General features: G+C 40.5%; 3 protein-coding genes across 3 annotated transcripts; 1 reads left to right on the top strand and 2 right to left on the bottom strand.

The window, feature by feature from the left end:
* The first annotated feature begins 400 nt into the window (after positions 1-400).
* LOC117627959 (phosphomevalonate kinase, peroxisomal) lies at positions 401-6,553 on the top strand. The gene is made up of 10 exons (XM_034360282.1): positions 401-599; positions 690-840; positions 919-1,016; positions 1,218-1,327; positions 1,418-1,470; positions 1,758-2,141; positions 2,448-2,552; positions 2,852-3,079; positions 3,410-3,532; positions 6,040-6,553. The coding sequence occupies exons 1-10, from the start codon at positions 589-591 to the stop codon at positions 6,304-6,306; spliced, it is 1,530 nt and encodes a 509-aa protein (XP_034216173.1). The 5' UTR covers positions 401-588; the 3' UTR covers positions 6,307-6,553.
* Positions 6,554-7,075: 522 nt separating this feature from the next.
* On the bottom strand, positions 7,076-9,233 carry LOC117626969 (pentatricopeptide repeat-containing protein At1g31920). Its single transcript, XM_034358820.1, has one exon. The coding sequence runs from the start codon at positions 8,921-8,923 to the stop codon at positions 7,115-7,117; it is 1,809 nt and encodes a 602-aa protein (XP_034214711.1). The 5' UTR covers positions 8,924-9,233; the 3' UTR covers positions 7,076-7,114.
* A 7,777-nt stretch (positions 9,234-17,010) lies between these two features.
* Positions 17,011-17,619, bottom strand: LOC117627548. Its single transcript, XM_034359672.1, has one exon. The coding sequence runs from the start codon at positions 17,617-17,619 to the stop codon at positions 17,011-17,013; it is 609 nt and encodes a 202-aa protein (XP_034215563.1).
* Positions 17,620-19,732: the final 2,113 nt, after the last annotated feature.

The raw sequence follows: 19,732 nt of genomic DNA, 5'->3' as shown, positions 1-19,732 counted from the left end.
CGTGCCAATAGACTTCATAACTGGATTAATATATGTTACCAAACCTGCATTGAAGTCTTAACTATATGTTACCAAACCTACATGTTTTAGAAATTTAGTCAGCATTGGAGACTCTCATAAATGAGGCAAGAAACAATTATTAAAGGCTAACTAAATTATAATGCATCACGTGTCCAGTTCTTGCTAGTCAAACTAAGCTCACACAAATTTTTATTATTTTTTTTCATCAGAGATAGTTTCATGATGTCCCGGTGTGAGAAAGGACAGGAAATGGGATTGATCTTATTTTATTTTATTTTACTAATGAGTAGAGATTAAAAAATAAAAGAAGCAATTTCCAAAGATTAAAAAATATAAAGAAGAAAAAAAAAATTATTAGTGATAAAAAGTGAAAAAAGATCAAAGAAAAATCATTGAAAAGGTTGGTGGGAAGCTTGACGAGGTTGAAGTTGAACACTGCAGGCTGCAGCCAGCGGTACAACGTCAAAACCCAACTACTGAGAGTCCGAGAGAGAAATTAGAAGCACTTCAAACTTCACAAATTGACTTTGCGATCTTCAAAGAGGGGAGAGAGAGAGAGAGAGAGCAATGGAGGCCGTGTAAGTTTTTGGATTTTGAATCAAAGATTTGTTGTTATTGTTGTAAGAATTTTTGTGATTGATTGAAAATTGTTGTTGAAATACAAACAGGGTTGCTTCAGCTCCAGGGAAGGTGTTGTTGACGGGAGGTTACCTGATTTTGGAGAGACCCAATGCAGGCCTTGTTCTCAGCACCAATTCTCGCTTCTTCGCCATTGTCAAGCCACTTTACCACCAGCTCAAGCCTGATAGCTGGGCTTGGGTGCGTCTTCTCTCTCTCTCTCTCTCTCTCTCTCTCTCTCTCTCTGTGATTGAGATGTTTTGGTGTTTCGTCTTTCAGGGTTGGACGGATGTGAAATTGACGTCTCCTCAGCTCTCCAGAGAAAGCATCTACAAACTCTCCCTCAAAAATTTATCACTTGAATACGTCTCTTCAAGGCAAGTTTCTATAATTTTGATTAAACTTTGTTAAATGATCATTAGTTTTTTTAACAATGCCACCAATCATCAGTTTATATCATCATCATTATAGAAAGATTGACCTGCTTTAAATGTGGTTAATTTGAGTGTTTTTCTTCCTTTGCAAATCATACTTCTGTGGTTAGGTGAATTGTTACCTTACGTGCTTTAGAATTTCAGTGACTCGAAGAACCCTTTTGTGGAACAAGCGGTGCAATACTGTGTAGCTGCTGCCCGTGCCACAGTTGACAAGAACAAGAAAGATTCATTAGAAAAACTACTATTGCAAGGTAACGTTTGATTCGCTGTATGTTCCCCCATCATTTTTCAAGATAAAAAAACTCTGCATCTTTGAAAATTCAACTGGGTTTGTCATGCAGGTCTTGATATCACAATTTTAGGCAGCAATGACTTTTATTCTTATCGGAACCAGGTATCTAACCTCTTTTTATTTCTGTAGTTTTTTATTACTTTGTTGTCTGAATTTTTATTTGACACATATCTCAACTTGGTATACTATGACAGCATCAATATTAATTTTTGACCGGAAGTCCACAGTTTTCTTGAATCAAATTGTAAATGTTTCTAAATAAAATAATTTAAAAATCTAAAGCATTCAACTTCCAAGAATCAGTTGCTGCTGAAACTTCAAGGATTCTTGTTTTATCATTTTAAATCCAAATCCTAATTCAAGATGTTGGTGGGTTGTGCACCTCTTAGATTGAAGCCCGTGGTCTGCCTTTGACTCCGGACGCATTGGCTGCATTACCTCCTTTTGCCTCGATTACCTTCAATGCTGAGGAATCAAATGGAGAAAATTGTAAGCCTGAAGTTGCAAAAACTGGATTGGGTTCATCTGCGGCAATGACAACTGCTGTTGTTGCTGCTTTGCTTCATTACCTCAGAGTTGTTGATCTTTCCTCCGTGCTTGAAGATCATCAACATGAAAAATACACTGCAGATCTTGATTTGGTGCATGTTATAGCTCAAACTGCTCATTGCATTGCACAGGGAAAAGTGGGCAGTGGGTTTGATGTTAGTTCTGCAGTTTATGGAAGTCAACGCTATGTCCGCTTTTCACCGGAAGTGCTTTCTTCTGCTCAGGTCTCTCTCTCTCTCTCTCTCTCTCTCTCTCTCTCTCCGTGCTAAAGGATACCATTTGCATCAGACGAATACACCATTGGTCCTGTTTGTCTAATTGTCAAACTGGAGTTTGGTATGTTATAGTTAAGTGTAAAACAAAGCTTATGAAATGATTACAGGTTACCTGTTGTTACAATAATTTGATTATGAGAGGCTTGCCGCTAAAAAGCAGACAATAATGGGTTGTCCTGTCTGATTTTTAACTGCAAGCCTCTGACCATCCATTAATACCTCCAACTCGTAATTTTAGTGTTTGTATGGTTTCAGGTTGCAGTGAAGGGAACTCCACTACAAGAAGTCGTTCTTGAAATCCTGAAAGGAACGTGGGACCATGAGAGGACTAAGTTCTCCTTGCCACCATTGATGACTCTTGTAAGCATGTCGAGATCTATAAATTATTTCTGATTAAACATGCCTGCACTTGTAAATATGATTATGCATGCAAAAGAGTGTCATACTGCTTTTTAATCCTCTAAATCAGTCTTATTGATCTGCATTGAGACTTGTCGTAGTCAACTGTAGATTATATTTTTCTTACTTTGTATCCTACCATTTCATATTTGTAAACTTGGGAATCTATCTCGACATTTTTCGCTTTTACTTTTTGTTAATTAAGCTCTTTCTTGTTCTTTAGATTACGAACTTAAGGTTAATCCTTTTTTCTTCTACAGGTACTTGGAGAACCAGGAACTGGAGGATCATCCACTCCATCAATGGTGGGTGCTGTGAAAAAGTGGCAGAAGGCTGACCCTCAGAAATCCTTGGAAACATGGAGAAAGTTGTCAGAGGCAAATTCAGCACTTGAAACACAACTCAGTACATTGAGCAAATTGGCAGAACAACACTGGGATGAATATGAAAGCTTGATAAAAAGCTGCAGCATTCTCAAATCAGAGAAGGTATTTCTTGGACTCAACTTTTCTCAACAACACGAATTTTTTTATGATAAAAACCTAAACTAAAATGCAGGGCCATTTTGGATTTATTGGATATGTCGTGTTGTGTTGTGTTGTTGTGCCTGGAACAACACGGTATAGATTGTGTCATGCAAGGCCCAGCTTAAACGTGCTATGCTTGTGCCAGTGTAGCCCATTTTACTCCTCTAATCATGTCATCATAAAATTTGGCTTCTTCATATTGTTGTTAATACTTTCCTTACCCTATGACTTCCTTTTGCTTGTATTTCCCAACTTTGATGTTTGAGTCAATTTTAAAAAATGGATGGACAGTGGATACAGCAAGCCGCTAAACCAAACCAAGAAGCAATTATTAAAGCATTATTAGGAGCAAGAGATGCTATGCTTCGGATCAGGTATCATATGCATCAGATGGGTGAGGCTGCAGGTGTTCCGGTATGTGCTTTCTTTAACTGGAGTCTTCTTTGGTGTTTAAGATGGAGAATAATACTTGATAAAATATGTTACTTCTTACAGATTCATTTTCTTTCTAGAAAACAAATGTTCTTGACTTGGTACATTTAATTAAACTGTTATTTGAATGCCCATTTTTACTTACACTGCCCATTCACCATCAAGTTGTGGTGGTCATTATTGCGGGAGTTCCGGATTGCCTGGGTGATTCCCAAAGGCTGCTTCGAGCTTTTATGTACTACAATGGATTTGCTGGGTAACCGAAAAAGGGCCAGTGTCCTCTGGGGGTGCCTTGTGCATGCTGTATTTTGGAACATTTGGATGGAGCGTAACTGTAGATTTTTTTTAATCATAAGGGGGTGGGACCTGCCGAGCTTTGGGATAGGGTGAAATTTGGGGCCTCTCTGTGGGTTTCTGTCTCTGCAGAGTTTAAAGTTACCATTATTCCACCATCCTGAGAGACTTCAACACTGTTTAAAATAACTACACTGTGTAAGGTCGTCTTATAGCTCCTTCCTGAGGGGGTTGTATGGCAGTGGCTCTAGTTTTTTGTTTTTGGTTTTTTTGACTCCGTGGAGTCTGTCTTTTCCTTCTTATATTGTTTTGATGGATTCCTTATCTTCCTTTTTCTCAATACAATGTCTCTATTCCAAAAAAAAAAAAAAAAAAAGTCAGTCACTTTACTTCTCTATTTTGATTCCTACGAAAGCCATAGTTGGTTTTCTCTATCCCCGCAAGTATATTCCGTTTAATTTTATGATCAATGAAGCCTTATGTTATGCATCATGAACGAAACCATTGAAGAGGTTTTAAACTCAGCTTCCGTAGACTTAAGCAGAAATCCCTGCCATTAAGAATCTTCTTCATTTGTGGGACAGGTTCTTGGGATTTCCAAATCCCTTCCATGGATTGGGTTTTATAGGAATCAAACCCCTTTCTAGTTTTTGGGAATGTTGGGAATCATGAATAGTGTCAATGCAAGAAACTGCAAATGTTTGGTTTTTTTTCCCCCAAGCAGAGTATGCCTTACGGCAGAATGATGCAGGACACGTAGGACCTAAATTTGTTAGTTTCCTAGGTTCTCTAGTTTTCCAAATTCTAGTAGGATTTCTACTTTTCTAGATTTACAGATTTCCAGTTTTAAGTTTCCTATTTTATTTGGGTTATGATTTCTGTTTAATCAAGGGATTTTTATCCTATTATGTCTAGGTTTTAGTTTGCTATAAATACCCCCATGTAGTTATTTAAAATTCAGATTTGAATGTTGAGTAAACCTTTTCCTAGAACTCTCTGATTTCGTCCATTCGGTCTATATTTTCTTCTCCTGATCTCCGATATTCTTCTTTGTTCTACTGTTTCTGCCCTTTATCTCATCTTTTCGATCTATAATTTCTTCTCCTCGATCTCTTGTATTCTTCTATGTTCTATTGTTTAAATGCGTAATCTAACACCTACGGGCTGTACCATCAATTCTTCTGTCGCCTAGCCTTGAGGTGTGCAACAAAAAACTCCTTAAAACACATTGGTGCTGATAATTAATATATATACCAAAGACAATAAGCCATTACTTAGAATTGCAAGAGTGAGCAACCTGATGTCAATCATTTGAACACAAACATGTTGCCAATCATAAATGTTTAACATTCAACCTATCTCTTGTCATTCTAACGAAAGTCATTTATACATCATTCTCCATTTTCTCCCATTAATTTAAAAACTAGGACCAAAAACAATTAGGGGGAAAAATCAGAGATATTCTTTGTGGTGTGTTTACAATGCCACATTATCTCAGCCACTATAGCTGGGGGAAAAACGAAAAATTACAAGTTATATTTATAGTACCTTTCATAATAATTGAAGTTGCTAATCAATGACTATTTAACTAACCAACCATATTTATTTGCATTGTAGACTAGAAACATAAGCAGAGATACAGACATCTCTTAGGTGATGAATAAAACTGGATATAATACACAATTTTATAGACATACCTGAAGCAGCTTATGTGTTGTGTTGTGAGAGGAGCGAATTAATGGAAGTTGCTGCAAGGTTTTCTCAGTTTAGTGAATGGGAAGGATACAAGTGTTTTATGGACACAATACAAAGGGTACGTGGCACATGGGATTGTAACACCCCCATTTTGTGCAAACCCATTCCCAAGTTCCAAAAATGAAAAATAACATAGCCTAAGCGGTGTCTTTTCTGGGGAACCGACACTTCAAAATTTGAAGTTGAGTAGAGGATAATCTTGTCTTAGCCAATTACCGTTTGACCAAGGAAAAATTAATTAATAATGACAATATTTCTAGTAAATTTGCAATAGCAGAGAGCTTTTCAATTTAATTAACTTTAACGTCCAATTGTCCAACAATCCCCCTTTTTTTTAATTGCATTGTTGCCGTTTTGAGTTCACAGACAGAATATTGTCATGCTTGTCTTTTCTTTTTAATTTTCTCTCTGATTGATTTCTTGGCTTCAAAAAATTTCAGATAGAACCAGAATCACAAACTAGTCTTTTGGATGCCACTATGAATATGGAAGGAGTTTTGTTGGCTGGAGTTCCTGGAGCAGGTGGGTTTGATGCCGTATTTGCTGTTACCTTAGGGGATTCTGGAAGCCATGTTGCAAGTTCTTGGAGTTCGTTCAATGTTTTGGCCTTGTTAGTGAGAGAAGATCCTCATGGTGTTTCTTTAGAGAGTGCTGATCCACGAACCAAGGAAATTACTTCATCCATTTCTTCAGTTCACATTGAATAAGCTCGTCTTCTTCAAATTTTTTTGTGATAAACTAGAACAATTATATACGGAGAAAAAATGTGACTTGCAAGAGGAATTGTATTAGAGTGTGGATAGTAAATCAATTTGTCAATGTTTAAGAGACAAATATGTACGTAAAGCAACCAACTAAATTAGGCTTCTGTTTGTCTTAATTTCCTTGAATAATTGTGCAATAAAAGAAGTTACTCAAACAAAATCAATGAGTACCATTTATTTAAACTGTTCAGGAAATCCCTATGCCATCTTCTTGTTCTTTAATTTGCTTTGTTTATATGTTACTGAGATATTCATGTACTTTTAAATCATTAGGCATTGTTATGCTCCTAAGCTGAATTTTTGGTTTAGCCTCATAACAAAGATAAGTAGTTAACTATTGAAAAGCAGAGAAGAAGGGGGTTGTGGCACTTGAATTTGAAGGAATAGGATCGCCCCTGAAATATAACCTTTTCATTTAAGCAATTTTTGTTTGCATCCGCTCTTTTGTTATTGTCATGATTTGCAGGGAACTAGAGTTCTTAGAAGAGTGACTTGGATATGATAATAAGTTTGCCATTATTTCTTTTTTCATATTCCATTAGCATAATGAATTTATTTTGGAGTCTTTGTCTCATTACTTGTGTATGGAATGGAATCTTTATGCATTTGACTGTCAGCTGAAATCTGGTTGAAGATGGTTTTACGTTTTCCTCTCCATTGAACCAAAAAACCTTCAGTATCCAACCGTATATTTTGCATTTCAATAATATACTAGGAAAGAAAAACACAATTGAAAATTGGATATTCAGATTCACCAGTAGTCTCTACAAGAACAATTTCCATCTTTAAAATGATGGAACCGGTTTCGATCTCTTACGGTAATTTCCCGTTCATAGATCATAGAAACAAATTTAGTGTACGTGTGACAATCACTACACATCCTGAGATTTCGAACTATTCTTATGGGAGACCCCTGAGATGTATGTATGAGAGCAAAAGCAATTGCTAACTTCTGACTATGGTATTTCAACCTCTCTCTCTTCTCTTCTTCATCTACATCAAGCAATACTTGAGATGTGTCAGCCGAATAGCCTTCGAATCTCAGTTGCCATTCCATCTGGTGTACCATCTTGTAGACGCCGTCGCATTGGTGGTGTGACTGTGAAACAAACTTGTAGACTCTTCTCTTCACCTCTACCAAGCTAATTCCAGGTGTCTGTGTCAAGCCCTTGGAAGCCATTTCTGTTCTTGTTCTAGCCATGTTGTCCCACCTTTGCGCTTGTGCATACATATTTGATAGCACCACATAATCGCTAGGGTTTTGGGAATTCAATTGGAATAGCATGTGAGCTGCAATCTCCCCTATTTCCAGGTTTTTGTGAACTCTGCAAGCGCTAAGAAGGCTTCGCCATATGACGTCGTTTGGCCTAACGGGCATGCTAGTAATGAGCTGCAATGCTTCCTTGAGCATTCCTGCTCTGCCCATAAGGTCTACTAGGCAACCATAGTGTTGAACTGTAGGTTGAATTTTATGTTCGCCTTTCATCCTATTGAAACACCGGAGACCCTCATCTACTAGGCCTGCATGATTGCAGGCACTTAGGACACCCAAATGAGCAACTGCATCAGGTGTCAAACCTTCCTGGAGCATCGCTGAGAAAAGCTCGAGAGCTTTCCTGCCATGCCCATGGACAGCAAGCCCAGAGATCATCACAGTATAAGATAATTGGTTCTTCTTGTTCATCTTCTGGAATAGACACAACCCTTTCTCTAGGCACCCACATTTAGCATACATGTCTATCAAGGAAGTCTGTACTATTACATTGAGTGCACTAATGTTTCTCAACAAAGATCCGTGGCTGCACCTTCCCAAATCAAGTGCACCCAAATGAGTGCAAGCAGAGAGTACACTGACTAATGTGCTTTCTTCAGCCCTCCAACCCTCCCTTCTCATATCCCCAAAAAGCATCAGACACTCACACCACATACCCAAATTAGCATGAGATGCAATGATGGCACTCCAAGAAGCAACACTCTTTTGATCCATTTGCTCAAAAACAGTACAAGAACGTTCTAGCTCTCCGCACTTTCCATACATGCTGATCAAACTATTCTGCACAAACACATCATTTTCGAGCCCAAGCTTTAAAATATGACCATGAATTTGCATCCCTTCCTCAATTGCCAGTAACCAAGCACAGGCCTTGAGCAGAACTGGATAAGTGAAATTGTCAGGTTCAACTCCTGTCTCCAGCATTTCACAGTAAAGAAGCAAAGCTTTATCCCAGTTCATAGCCTTGACATGTCCTTTAATCATAGTGTTGCATACAAAGGTTCCAGGTTCATTGATTTGTTGGAAAATTGAGCAGGCATGGTCCATGCTTCCCCAAGCTGATAGAGCAGAAGTGGCCACAAGATTTCCTGCACAAAAAGAATCACAAAAGTGGCCCAACTTGAGAATATGAGCATGAACTTGCTTCAATTCTTCCATGTTCCTGCATCTCTTCAACAGTGACAAGCTTTCTTGCTCCTTCGACCTTGAACTCGTTTCTGGGCATCCCAGTGGAGGGTTGGAAGGTAAAAAGAGATGGGTTTGGTTAAGGACTGGTGCCCCTGTCATCTGGGCATGTCCTCCATGTTAAGCCAATAGATTTTGCCCAACATAGATCCACATTGATACCCTCCAAACAAAGAAAAGCTTCTGGGTCCTCCAATCAAATAGGCATAGAAGCAACAATTACTAAGAATTGGGTGTGCACTAATAATCTTAACTTGTGAAACCCAGTTGGGGATTTTGAGTCCAAAGCGTTTGAATATTTGCAATTGTTTGATTGTTGAGGCAGGAAAAAGAAGTGTGCTGAGGGGATTTCAATCTTACCCATGAGATTGGAAAGAGAAAGGCCAACCAGAAAACCTGTGTCAGACCATGGGATAAGTACTTTTTTCGGATAGGATATTAGCTTCAAAACACAAAGTGTATTTTTCATAAAAAATAAAAAATATATATTTAAAAAATCACACTGTATTTAGACTGATCTCACGAAAATATCAAGGGCTGGATTTCAATGTTGCAATCCTATGGATGAAAACAGGCCACATCAGCCACCTAAGTCTTAGTGTTATTTTGACGTCGTTAATCTCTTCTTCTCCAACTTTTTTGTTGCTTCGTTTATTTTTAGGTTTTTTAGCAATAAGCCCATTTTAGCATGATATATTATATTACCTATATAGAGTCTATTTGAAGGTAAAAACTCAAAACTAGCTATTTGTCATTTTCTAATTGATTTTAGAAAAAATTTAACACACTAAGAACTAATTAGAAAATGTCAAGTGGCTTTAAATTTTTCCCTCCAAATAGGCTCTATATGGGAGCCCTTTATTTTTCATTTGGATAGCCTCCACGTTTCTCGGAAAACTTCACCATCGACAATTGAACAAGAGATGAAATGCTAAAGCAAAGAAGCTATGGAGGTGTTGCACTCAGATTTGGTATTTTTCTTAACACAAAAATCTGATAACATAATGTGGAAAATAGATCTAGAAAGTTGAGACAAAGTAAAATTAGGTGAACACAACCCCCAATATTCAGTAATAAAAGCAAATGTTCTCAGCTGATGCCTCTCTTTCTCATTGTATTGCTGGCTTTGCGTTACCTTTGTGACGGTTGAATGAATCGATCTTTGTGCCCCCAAAAAAAAGAAGAAAACAGAAGGAGATCAGGGGGTGATGAATGAAATAAGTTGTTGATTGAGAAGTGATGGACTTGAATTTTGGATCTGCCACAGTCCAACAAATTCTTCAAGGATTTCTAAATTGCCTTTTTCTATTTCTCTGATGAGGTTCTTCTGCTGGCACCATATATGCTTTAATAATAAATAAATAAATAAATAATAATCCGTGGAAATACCATCATCTCATCAACTCCAAATAAACTAATTTCCAATCAAATCACATTTCAAACCCGATCAAAACACAGCTATGCATACACTTGCCAATATGAAAATAATATTCATTTGAAAACAAAGTCCATTCACAACAAGTTCAATGTTGTTCAACTTTGAGAGGGCTCTTCCTCTGAAGTATGCAAAGTATGGGTACCTATCCGAGAGAATGAACGGTCTTAATTAACAAACGTACCCAACAACGAACTTTAACTCAAAACTCTAGTTCACGGGTCTCGAAGTGTGCACAACCTTTAAGCAGGTTTATAGAGTCATTCTAGTACTTCCCGAAGAATAAGACAGTCTCGAAAGACTCATGGTCAACTTCGTGGTCAAACTTTCCATATTGGTCAATTGGGCATGCAGGGCCCACGACCTCCAATTTCCGATCTGAAAGTTCCTACATGATCCTAGTGGTACCGTGAACAACATAATTGAAATTGGAACCGATCGAACAATCTGAACCTATCTAACCCAGATATCGTATAATAGGTGCAATATCCGTTCAATAGTCAAACGACAACCAATTCCAAGTCCAAGCATACAGTCATGCTTAGGACGACATGGGGAGTGTTTTAGAACATAATGGGCCAACACACAGTGGCCCACGCCACCCTCTGCCGATAGCGAGTGGGTGTCTTGAGAAATTTCCGACGACGGAAATTTTTTGAAACACCCTACAATACCTATACCAACAGATCAAACACAACTAAGGGAGCATTTTTGGTTCTTGGACCACGGCCAAAAACTGACCAAAACAAGCCGGAATGAAGTTGAAACCGTTGGTATAATTTTTTTTTTTTTTTTTGGGGTGTTAGAGCACGATGAGAGGATGTAGTTTCATATGTGGTTTGGCAATTTTGGCCGCCGGAAATCATACAAACATCGCCAGTGATGAAATGAGGTTTTCGCTCGGTTCTAGTCCGAAATCCCGACCAATCGTAGAGTTTGGAGGTGAAAATGGGTATGGACATGTAGAGTAGGAAGAGACGAACGTTTTTGTGGGTCGTGACGTCGCCGGCCGTACCGGATGGAGGAGAAAACGTCGGCCAAACAGGTCGGTCTGTTTCGCAAAGAAGGAGAGGGTCACGCGAGCAAGGAGAGAGAGAAATTCCACAAAAAGGAATGTGATCTGTTACTTAAATTGGAATTTCACAATATTTACAGTTGTGTCATTGCACTTACGTAGATTATAACTTCTTCATTTTAAATCGGAATTGAGCATGCCGCCTGGTTGTGAACTCGTATTAACGAGCTCTACGCAATGGTGCTACTCAATTCCCAAAATTCCTTTCCGAACAAAAAGGACTAAAGTGCCCATACTCCCAAGGGCAAAAATGTAATTACACAATGAAATAATTAATTAGAAACAATTTGTTGGGTCAGGGTGTTACAAAAATGTTCCAATTCTTGCCTATGAGTTGCATGTAAAGATTGAGAAATCCAAACACTCTGAAGTTTAGAACTATAATAGAAATCATATAATTTGTATAAGATATATCTAAGTAATAATACAATTGTATCCATTATTCTTTTATAGCATTCACCAAATGATCGCTCTCGGTCGGATGAAAGCCTAGTCCAAAATCTAAAAGGTTTAGGATTTCAAGAAAGCAAAGAAAAGGGAAATACGTCGAGGGCATCAACACTCTTTTATATGTTATAAATGGTTAATGCTTGAACAATAAATCTATTAAAAGGTTAAAGAGCTTTAAAGGGTAAATAAAGTATAATCTTTTATGATAAGTCATTAAAATTCATCCTCATGCCATACCCCAAGGATAACAATATTGAAAGGTCAAATTGAACAACAATGATAGTTTAAATTGTTATCTCAAACGTAAAGTTTAGAACCTTATAATTTGATAAACGAACTAAAAGTTGTCATATCTATTAAAGAAGTTAATAGATACTTGTTGCAAAACAAGTAACTTGAATGATTACAAACCATAAGTGAATTATCAAACAAATGACAATTCAACTGGTTTTATCAGCTTACCACATTTTAAAGTTCCAAGAAGTTGATCAATGGTGTGATACACCAACCACGTAGCAATGGTGCAAGTTAAAAAGTAATTTTCTTGATCATAATGAAATCATATGATGACATGAAGTATGAACTTCAATCAAGGAGCTGGATTATTTATATAAGATGAATAACATGCAAGATAAATAATATCTTGAAGAAGCATTTTAGAAATGGTCATATGCTTATCAACAAGTATGCAATTATATATGATATGATCAAGATACTGCAAAATAAGTTGCACTTAATACAAACGTATATCAAGGACAACATTTTAATATCCCAGGATCAAAATCCTGGACAATTAATAAAGCATTTCTTTTGAATTATAAGAATACAAATAGACAAAAGGCAAAATAAGCGAAGAGGGATAGTATTAGAGCATCAGAGTGGAAGCATATACCTGCATGAACTCTAATCGGATCCTAATAGTACGGGAACTAACTCTAGAAAGTCATTCTAGATAATCTTGGATGTTGTAACACTAAATGGTTCACGACCAATAGCAGTACATATCTATGCAACACAAGTTGATATGTCAACACCCTTTTTGGATGAAAAGTAAAACTCCTTTATAAGAGTAGTTCTTACCATGAAAGATCAATACTCTTAAAGCAAGAGAAATTCTCAAGAAGCAATAGCTCAAGCCAAGGAACTCAAGTCTCATCAAGCATCCAAAATTAAGAGAAGACATTACATAAATGAGCTGGTAACTTAAAATCGATCGTCTCTAAATTGCAAAGAAAGTTGATATAGCATAGATTACAAAAGCCTAGAACATATCGTGTATGGCTTGATAAGCGTCTCAAGTTCAAATACATTGTGTGGCTGATTGGCTTTACATGCAAGTGGGAGACTAAATGTATGCTCTAGAAGCCAATATAAAAAATGAAATATATGCCCTGGAAGCCAATATGAATGTTACTCTAAGATACATAATGTATATAAAGTAAGAAGTCCATGGATAAAGATATTAATGGAAAGCAGTCTAAAGAAGTTAGATTCGCGAGGCCTTTCTATCATAGTAATATCGAATCCTAAATTGTTTCTTATCATAGGATCACCAATTGGACAATGGTAATCCGCAAAGACTGGTACACTTCTTTATGGTTTTCAAGTTTGGCATTTACGAAGAGAGGAAACATCAAACCTCCCTCCCTAGTCTCCCTTGGCTGGCCACCATATAGAATAAAAGGCTAGCATCCATTTTTCTTCTCTTGGTTCTTTATCCTCTCATTCTCATTCTACCTTTGGGGAGGCATAACCTCATTGTGCCTATTTGGAGAACAAAGTGGAGAATACCATTCTTGGATTCAAGGTATGCTCCAAAAGTAACCTCACTTTCTACCTTCTCTTTAATATGTGATATTAGTGTCAATGGTGCAAACTTTCGTAAACCTATAAAGATTGGGACCTAAGTTGAGACTTGCATGAATCTCTAGCTATTTTCTTGTTTCCGCTTTATTTGATGTTATATTTGATATGCATAGGCTAGATGATTTGTTCTCTCATAGCTTAATAGGATTTTAGAAATCCTTACACCTAATTTTCCCTTCATATTTTATTAAAGTTGTTCTCCCCTTTATGTAAGCTGTGGGAGCGATTTCCGTCCCACTAGAATATTCTCCCAAGATTCCTTCGTCTTCTCCGCTTCTCTTTCTCTCTGCAAAACAAATCGGAGTAAAAGGACCACACCCCGAGGGTGTTGGCCAAAGGCCCTCCGATGCCTAAGTTAGGTTGGGTGTTTCAAGGAAAATCGAGTGGCCGGAGCCTTGTGTGAGAAAGATAGAGAGAAAGAATATGGTGGGTAGGATTTTTGAGAAATAATTTATGCAGAGTTTCAGTAGGAATTCAGACGTACCTCAACCTTTGTGTGTGGCCATCCTTTTACAATGGTCTCAGGGGCTAGGGTTTCAGAGGAACAATTTCATAGATGGAAAGGAATTATTCCTCCCCGATTTGGAATTGATTTGATTAATTGGGGATTTGATTAGTAAATCAAATCCCTAATTGCGGTAGGTATCAAATCAATTTCTAATTTAATTAGGTAACTCCTCATTTAATTGGGAATTGTGATAGGAATCAAATCAATTCTCAACCTAATTAGGTAACATTCCATTTAATTGGGTAATCCCCAATTAAATTGAGTAACTCCTAATTAGGTTGAATAATTCCCAATTAGGTCAAATAATCCCCAAATGGAAGGAATTATTTGACCTAGGGTCTGATTTAATTCGGTTCCCCCAAATGCCCCCCAGCTTCTGCATGGAGTGTCGCGGCAGGTAGGAGATGTGGATTAATCGTTGGGCCATCCAACTGCATCTGGGCTTCCTTCTTTGATTTGGGCTCCTGCGTGGAGGAGGCTTTTTACTTGCTAATTGTCTGAAATTGGACTCCCAATCGGAATGGGCTTGAGATTCCTTGTAGGTAAAAGAACCCCAATTGCTTTAAATATGAGGCTCTTCCTTGCTTGTCTTCAAACTGCAAGAAACACTTCCCATATTTCAGAGAGAGGTTCTTTGAAAATCGTCTGCTTGCAAAGGAAGAGAGAGTGCATTTCTAGGTAAATTGACTCGAGCTAAAATATATATATATATATTGTTTTCTTGGCTGTGGGTCTAGCGTGGGGAGTTTTGGCAGCAAGGAGTGAGTCTTGTGGTTCAGCATAAGGCTTGGGTGGAGTGAGCCTGATGTTGGAGACATGCGTGAGGGCTAGCCTTGAGCTGGAGTGGGCTAGGTGTGTGGAGGCTGCAGTCTGGGCTCGAACAGGTGCACAAGGGCTGGTCTTACTTTGGACTTGAGCGGAGCTAGGACAGCGTGCGACATGGGCTCGCGCTGGGCAAGATGTGGCCACGTGCGCTAGCGTTGGGTTGAGAAGGCCTCATGCGTTGGGCCTTGCGTAAGGCGTGGGGTGTGTAGGCCGATCTGGGAGTGAGCAAGTTGGAGGCCCGAGCTGGGCAGCCAGTGTTGTACTCCTGGTGGGCTTGAGTTGGTTGACGTGCTGGGCTCCCTCGCAGATTGGGCTGCGACTTGCTGGACCTATTCTTTCTTCCTCCTTTTTTCCTTTTTTTTTTGTTAGTTGCTGCTGCTGTTTTTTGTTTTTGTTTTTTTGTTTTGGCTACTGCTGCCTCTTTGTTTGTTTGTTTTTTTTGGTTCACGAACGAGGAATTTGAACTTGCAATTTTCTCGTTATTTTTTGCAGAGAACCTCTAGCGTTTGCGAGTACTTGATGCAAGTGAGATTAGGCCCGGAGTATGACCTGCGGATGAGCATGTCACCTTTCGTGTAGTATCTTGTAGCCTTTTGCTTGATTTTCCTTGCCTCGGACTTGTCTTTAGGCAAGTCTTCGTTCACTAGGTAGTCAATGATGGGGTCTTGCCAGCTAGGATCCTCGTCGATCTGCATCAAGTCCGGCTGCTATGCCTCTTTTATGCTAGGTTGGTCAATGTGCTCGACCGAGATGGAGCTTCTAATCCTAAGCTTGCCAGTGCATCTACGTGCGCGTTCTCTGCTCGAGGCACCTGCTGGATGGTGAAGGTAGGAAACGCCTTCAACACCTCTTGCACTTTGTCAAGGTACAAGATCTTCTTGGGTGCTTCGCCATTTATTCTCCTGAGGCTTGACTTGTGAGCAGTTGGGAATCTGAGTAGATGGCCAGCTTAGCTCATTTGCCAAACGCAAACTAGTAAGCAATGCCTCGTACTCTGCCTCGTTGTTTGAAGCCGGGAACCCAAGCCTGATAGCTTGCTCTAACAGGGTTCCATCCGGGGTGACGATGATGAAGCCTATTCTAGCTTCTTTTTGGTTCGACGCTCCATCTACATTCAACTACCACATGTCTCTGGGTTGGTCAGGTTCAACAAAGGTGTTGTCTGCTCTCGAACTTTCCTTCTTTTTGCTGACCAGTTTCTCTTCTTCGGCCGATGGTGTGAATTATGCAACAAAGTCTGCTAAGGCTTGGGCTTTTATTGCAGTCTTTAGCTGGTAGAGGAGGTCGTATTGGCTTAGCTATATAACCCACTTCATGAGTCGCTGAGAAGCATCAGGGCTGTGGAGGATTGATCTCAAAGGAAAGTTGGTCATGACGATGACTCGATGAGCTTGGTAATAAGGCCGCAGCTTTCTTGCGAAAATTACAAGGGTTAAAATGAGCTTCTCCAATTTCGGGTAGTGAGTCTCTGCATCGAGGAGAGCTTTTGACAAGTTTGCTAATCTTGGGCTCCAGTCCCATCTGTTGGATAACAGATAGTTGCAGGATGTTGACTGCGCTGCCCTCATCTACATGAACTTGCTCGATCATAGCTTGTTCAATTTGGATGCAGATGACTAGGGCATCATTATACGACAGGTCAAGCCCGATCAAGTCCTTCTTCTAGAAGTCGATGATGGATCCACAATGACTGGTACCCCCATTGTGACTCAAGAGACATAAGTCGCCTGTGCGATCTTTCTCTTGCGCTCCTTGGTGGTCAGCCCGGATTCCTAGGAGTTAGCTAGAATGGTGTTGATCTGAATGACCTTTTGGGAAGGTTCCTTTGCAGCTGCATCACGATCCTCGATATGCTGGATGACCTTCTTTGCGACTGATTCTATGCAATGGGCGCCTCTGACCAGCTCTTCAAGGTGCATTTTCCAAGCGTTATGGTTGTTGGTGTAATGACCGTGCTCTCTGTGGAATGTGCAGTATTTACTGGTACCCCTCTTAGAGGGGCCTCCCTTCATGGGTGGCAGTCTTCTCATTCACGGCTTATCCTTCACTTGTGCCAGGATCTGGTTGATGGGGATAGTGAACTCAGAGAAGGTTTCTGTTTCAGAGCCTCCCTCTTGGGGTCGCGATATGCGCTTGTCCTGGGCTTTATGCTCGAACTTGTTACTCTTTTGGCTTGCTTGCTTTATCAGGTGATCAACTTGCTTGCTAGCTTTCTTCGCGGCAATATGATCATTGTTCCAAAGTGCGTAGCGCTCGGCAGTCTCAAAGACTTTTGCTAAGGTTTGGCTTGGAGTTATGGCCAGCTCCCGGTATAACTCGTGCTCGGTTGGCAAGCCTTTCTTGAAAGCTAAGGATGCAACTTGGTGATTGCATCCTATGATGTTCGCCTTCTCAGCCTTAAACCGTCTGAGGTAGTCTCGAAGAGACTCGTTTGGCTTCTTACGCAGGTTGAACAGGTGGTCTGCATGCTTTCTGACCATCTTGTAAGAGGTGTACTCCTTTGTGAAGATGCGGGCTAACTTCTTGAAATTGCGTATCGACGCGGACGGTAGAGTACAGAACCAGTCCTGAGCTGCTTCTCCCAGAGTCATTGCAAACACTTTGCACATCAGGTCGTCGTCTGCCTTGTACAGGATCATGGCGCTCTTAAAGTGCCTCAAATGGCTCTCAGGGTCAGAGTCCCCCTTGAATGGAGTGATGGATGGTGTTGTGAACCGCTTCAGGGGCGGAGCTCGTTCCACCTCGTCGGCAAAGGGCGAGCAGTCGACTTAATCAATTTCCTTGCACATGGCCTCCTCTGTGCTTTCTTTAAGTTAGAGACCTTGGAGTCGGTCATTTCCTAGTTTCTCAACATCTTCTGCCTACAGGGCTGGAGGCTCGAGCCGACGCCTCGGTGCCTCAAGCGCGGCTAGCTAACTTCTTCCTCAATTCCCAAAGGTAGATCCCATTGATCGCCCTTCCCATGGGGCAGATTAGGAGATTAAGCTTGTGAGGATTCTTCTACAGCTTGTCGCCGCATGTTGATCCTCGAGCAGGCTAGTGGGCGTCGATCGACATCTTCTGCTCGCAAGGAGGGTTGCTCATGTGGACATCTTTGGTGCCTCGAGCGCGACTGGCTAATTTCTTCCCAGCTCCTAAGGGTCGATCCCCTTGGTTGCCCTGCCTGCGAGCCAAATGAGAAGCTTGTGCTTGTGACGATTCATCCACAGCTTGCAGTCGTGTGTTGGTCCTCGAAAGAGCTGGTGGGCATCGATCGTTGCGCTCGTCACGCGATTGTTCCCGAACTTGAGCTCCTTGTGGGCCTAAACAAGCGTCGATATTGGACTGTGGGCCAACCTCTCGAGCACATTGGTCCTTGAACTTAACCTCGAACAGTTCAGAGTGTGGCTCGCAGCTGTCTGCGCCTCCTCTGCACGATCTCGTTCTCTCCCCTGCTTATTTGCCCATGTCTGACCAGCCTGGGATCTCTCGAACTGCTCACGGGTTCTAAGGTTAGGGCCTTGATTCAAGTTGATCTGCCTGAGTAGCTGGCCAATCAGGTTGTTTTCATACTCGACCCTCTGTGTGAGTTGATCAACCCGTGAGTTAAGGTCCACATGATTGCGCAGGTCAAGTAGAGTGGTGTGCATGGGCCCAACGGCATATGGGCTAGGGCTTCATTAGACGCGTACACAGGTGCATACGTCAAGTGTGGTTGTAGAGGAGGGAGATAATGGATCTGCTCCAAGACTAGGACGGCGTCTAAGTAGCCATGGGGCTGTGCAGCAGTTTCGGCAGCTGAGTGGTGTGGCTGCTGCTGTGCTTCGATGGTAAGATAGTGAGGCAGAGCAGCTCCGGCAATCGACGCTTGCGGTTGCAAGGCTGTGAAGATCACGGGGTCATGTGGCGGCTGTTCTACAATTCCAGCAGCAGTCTGCGATGGCTGTTCTGCAACTCCAGCAACTAAAGGTGGCTGCAAAGCACTAGAAGAAGGCTGCAAGGTGTTGGTAGCCACGATTCTGTGCAGTTGCATTGAGGTTTCCACCACGAAACCATGAGACGGGCCCATCGTGGTGGCGTTACTCTTCGTACGTCTTGTATCAACCATGGTTGTTTGAAAAAAAGTGTTGTAAATGGATTTGGAGCACGCTTTGAGTATTATTTCGTGCTCTCAATGAAAGCACCAATTTGTGGGAGCGGTTCCCATCCAACTAGAATATTCGCCCAAGATTCCTTCGTCTTCTCCGCTTCTTTTTCTCTCTGCAAAACAAATCGGAGTAAAAGGACCACCCTCGAGGGGTGTTGGCTAAAAGCCCTCCGATGCCTAAGTTAGGTTGGGTGTTTCAAGAAAAATCGGGTGACCGGAGCCGTGTGTAGTGGTCGGAGCCTTGTGAGAGAGAGAGAAAGAATATGGCAGCTAAGGTTTTTGAGAAATAATTTTTGCAGAGTTTCAGTAGGAATTCAGACGTACCTCAACCTTTGTGTCTGGCCATCCTTTTATAGTGGTATCGGGGGCTAGGGTTTCAGAGGAATAATTCCGTAGATGGAAAGGAATTATTCCTCCCCGATTTGGAATTGATTTGATTAATTGGGAATTTGATTTATTAGGGTAAATCAAATCCCTAATTGCGGTAGGTATCAAATCAATTCCTAATTTAATTAGGTAACTCCTCATTTAATTGGGTAATCCCCAATTAAATTGAGTAACTCCCAATTAGGTTGAATAATTCCCAATTAGGTCAAATAATCCCCAAATGGAAGGAATTATTTGAC

This window comes from Prunus dulcis, chromosome 5, assembly GCF_902201215.1.
Source record: "Prunus dulcis chromosome 5, ALMONDv2, whole genome shotgun sequence".
Taxonomy (NCBI): domain Eukaryota; kingdom Viridiplantae; phylum Streptophyta; class Magnoliopsida; order Rosales; family Rosaceae; genus Prunus; species Prunus dulcis.
The sequence above is the reverse complement of the archived record's forward strand: the minus strand, read 5'-3'. Positions and strand labels throughout refer to the sequence as shown.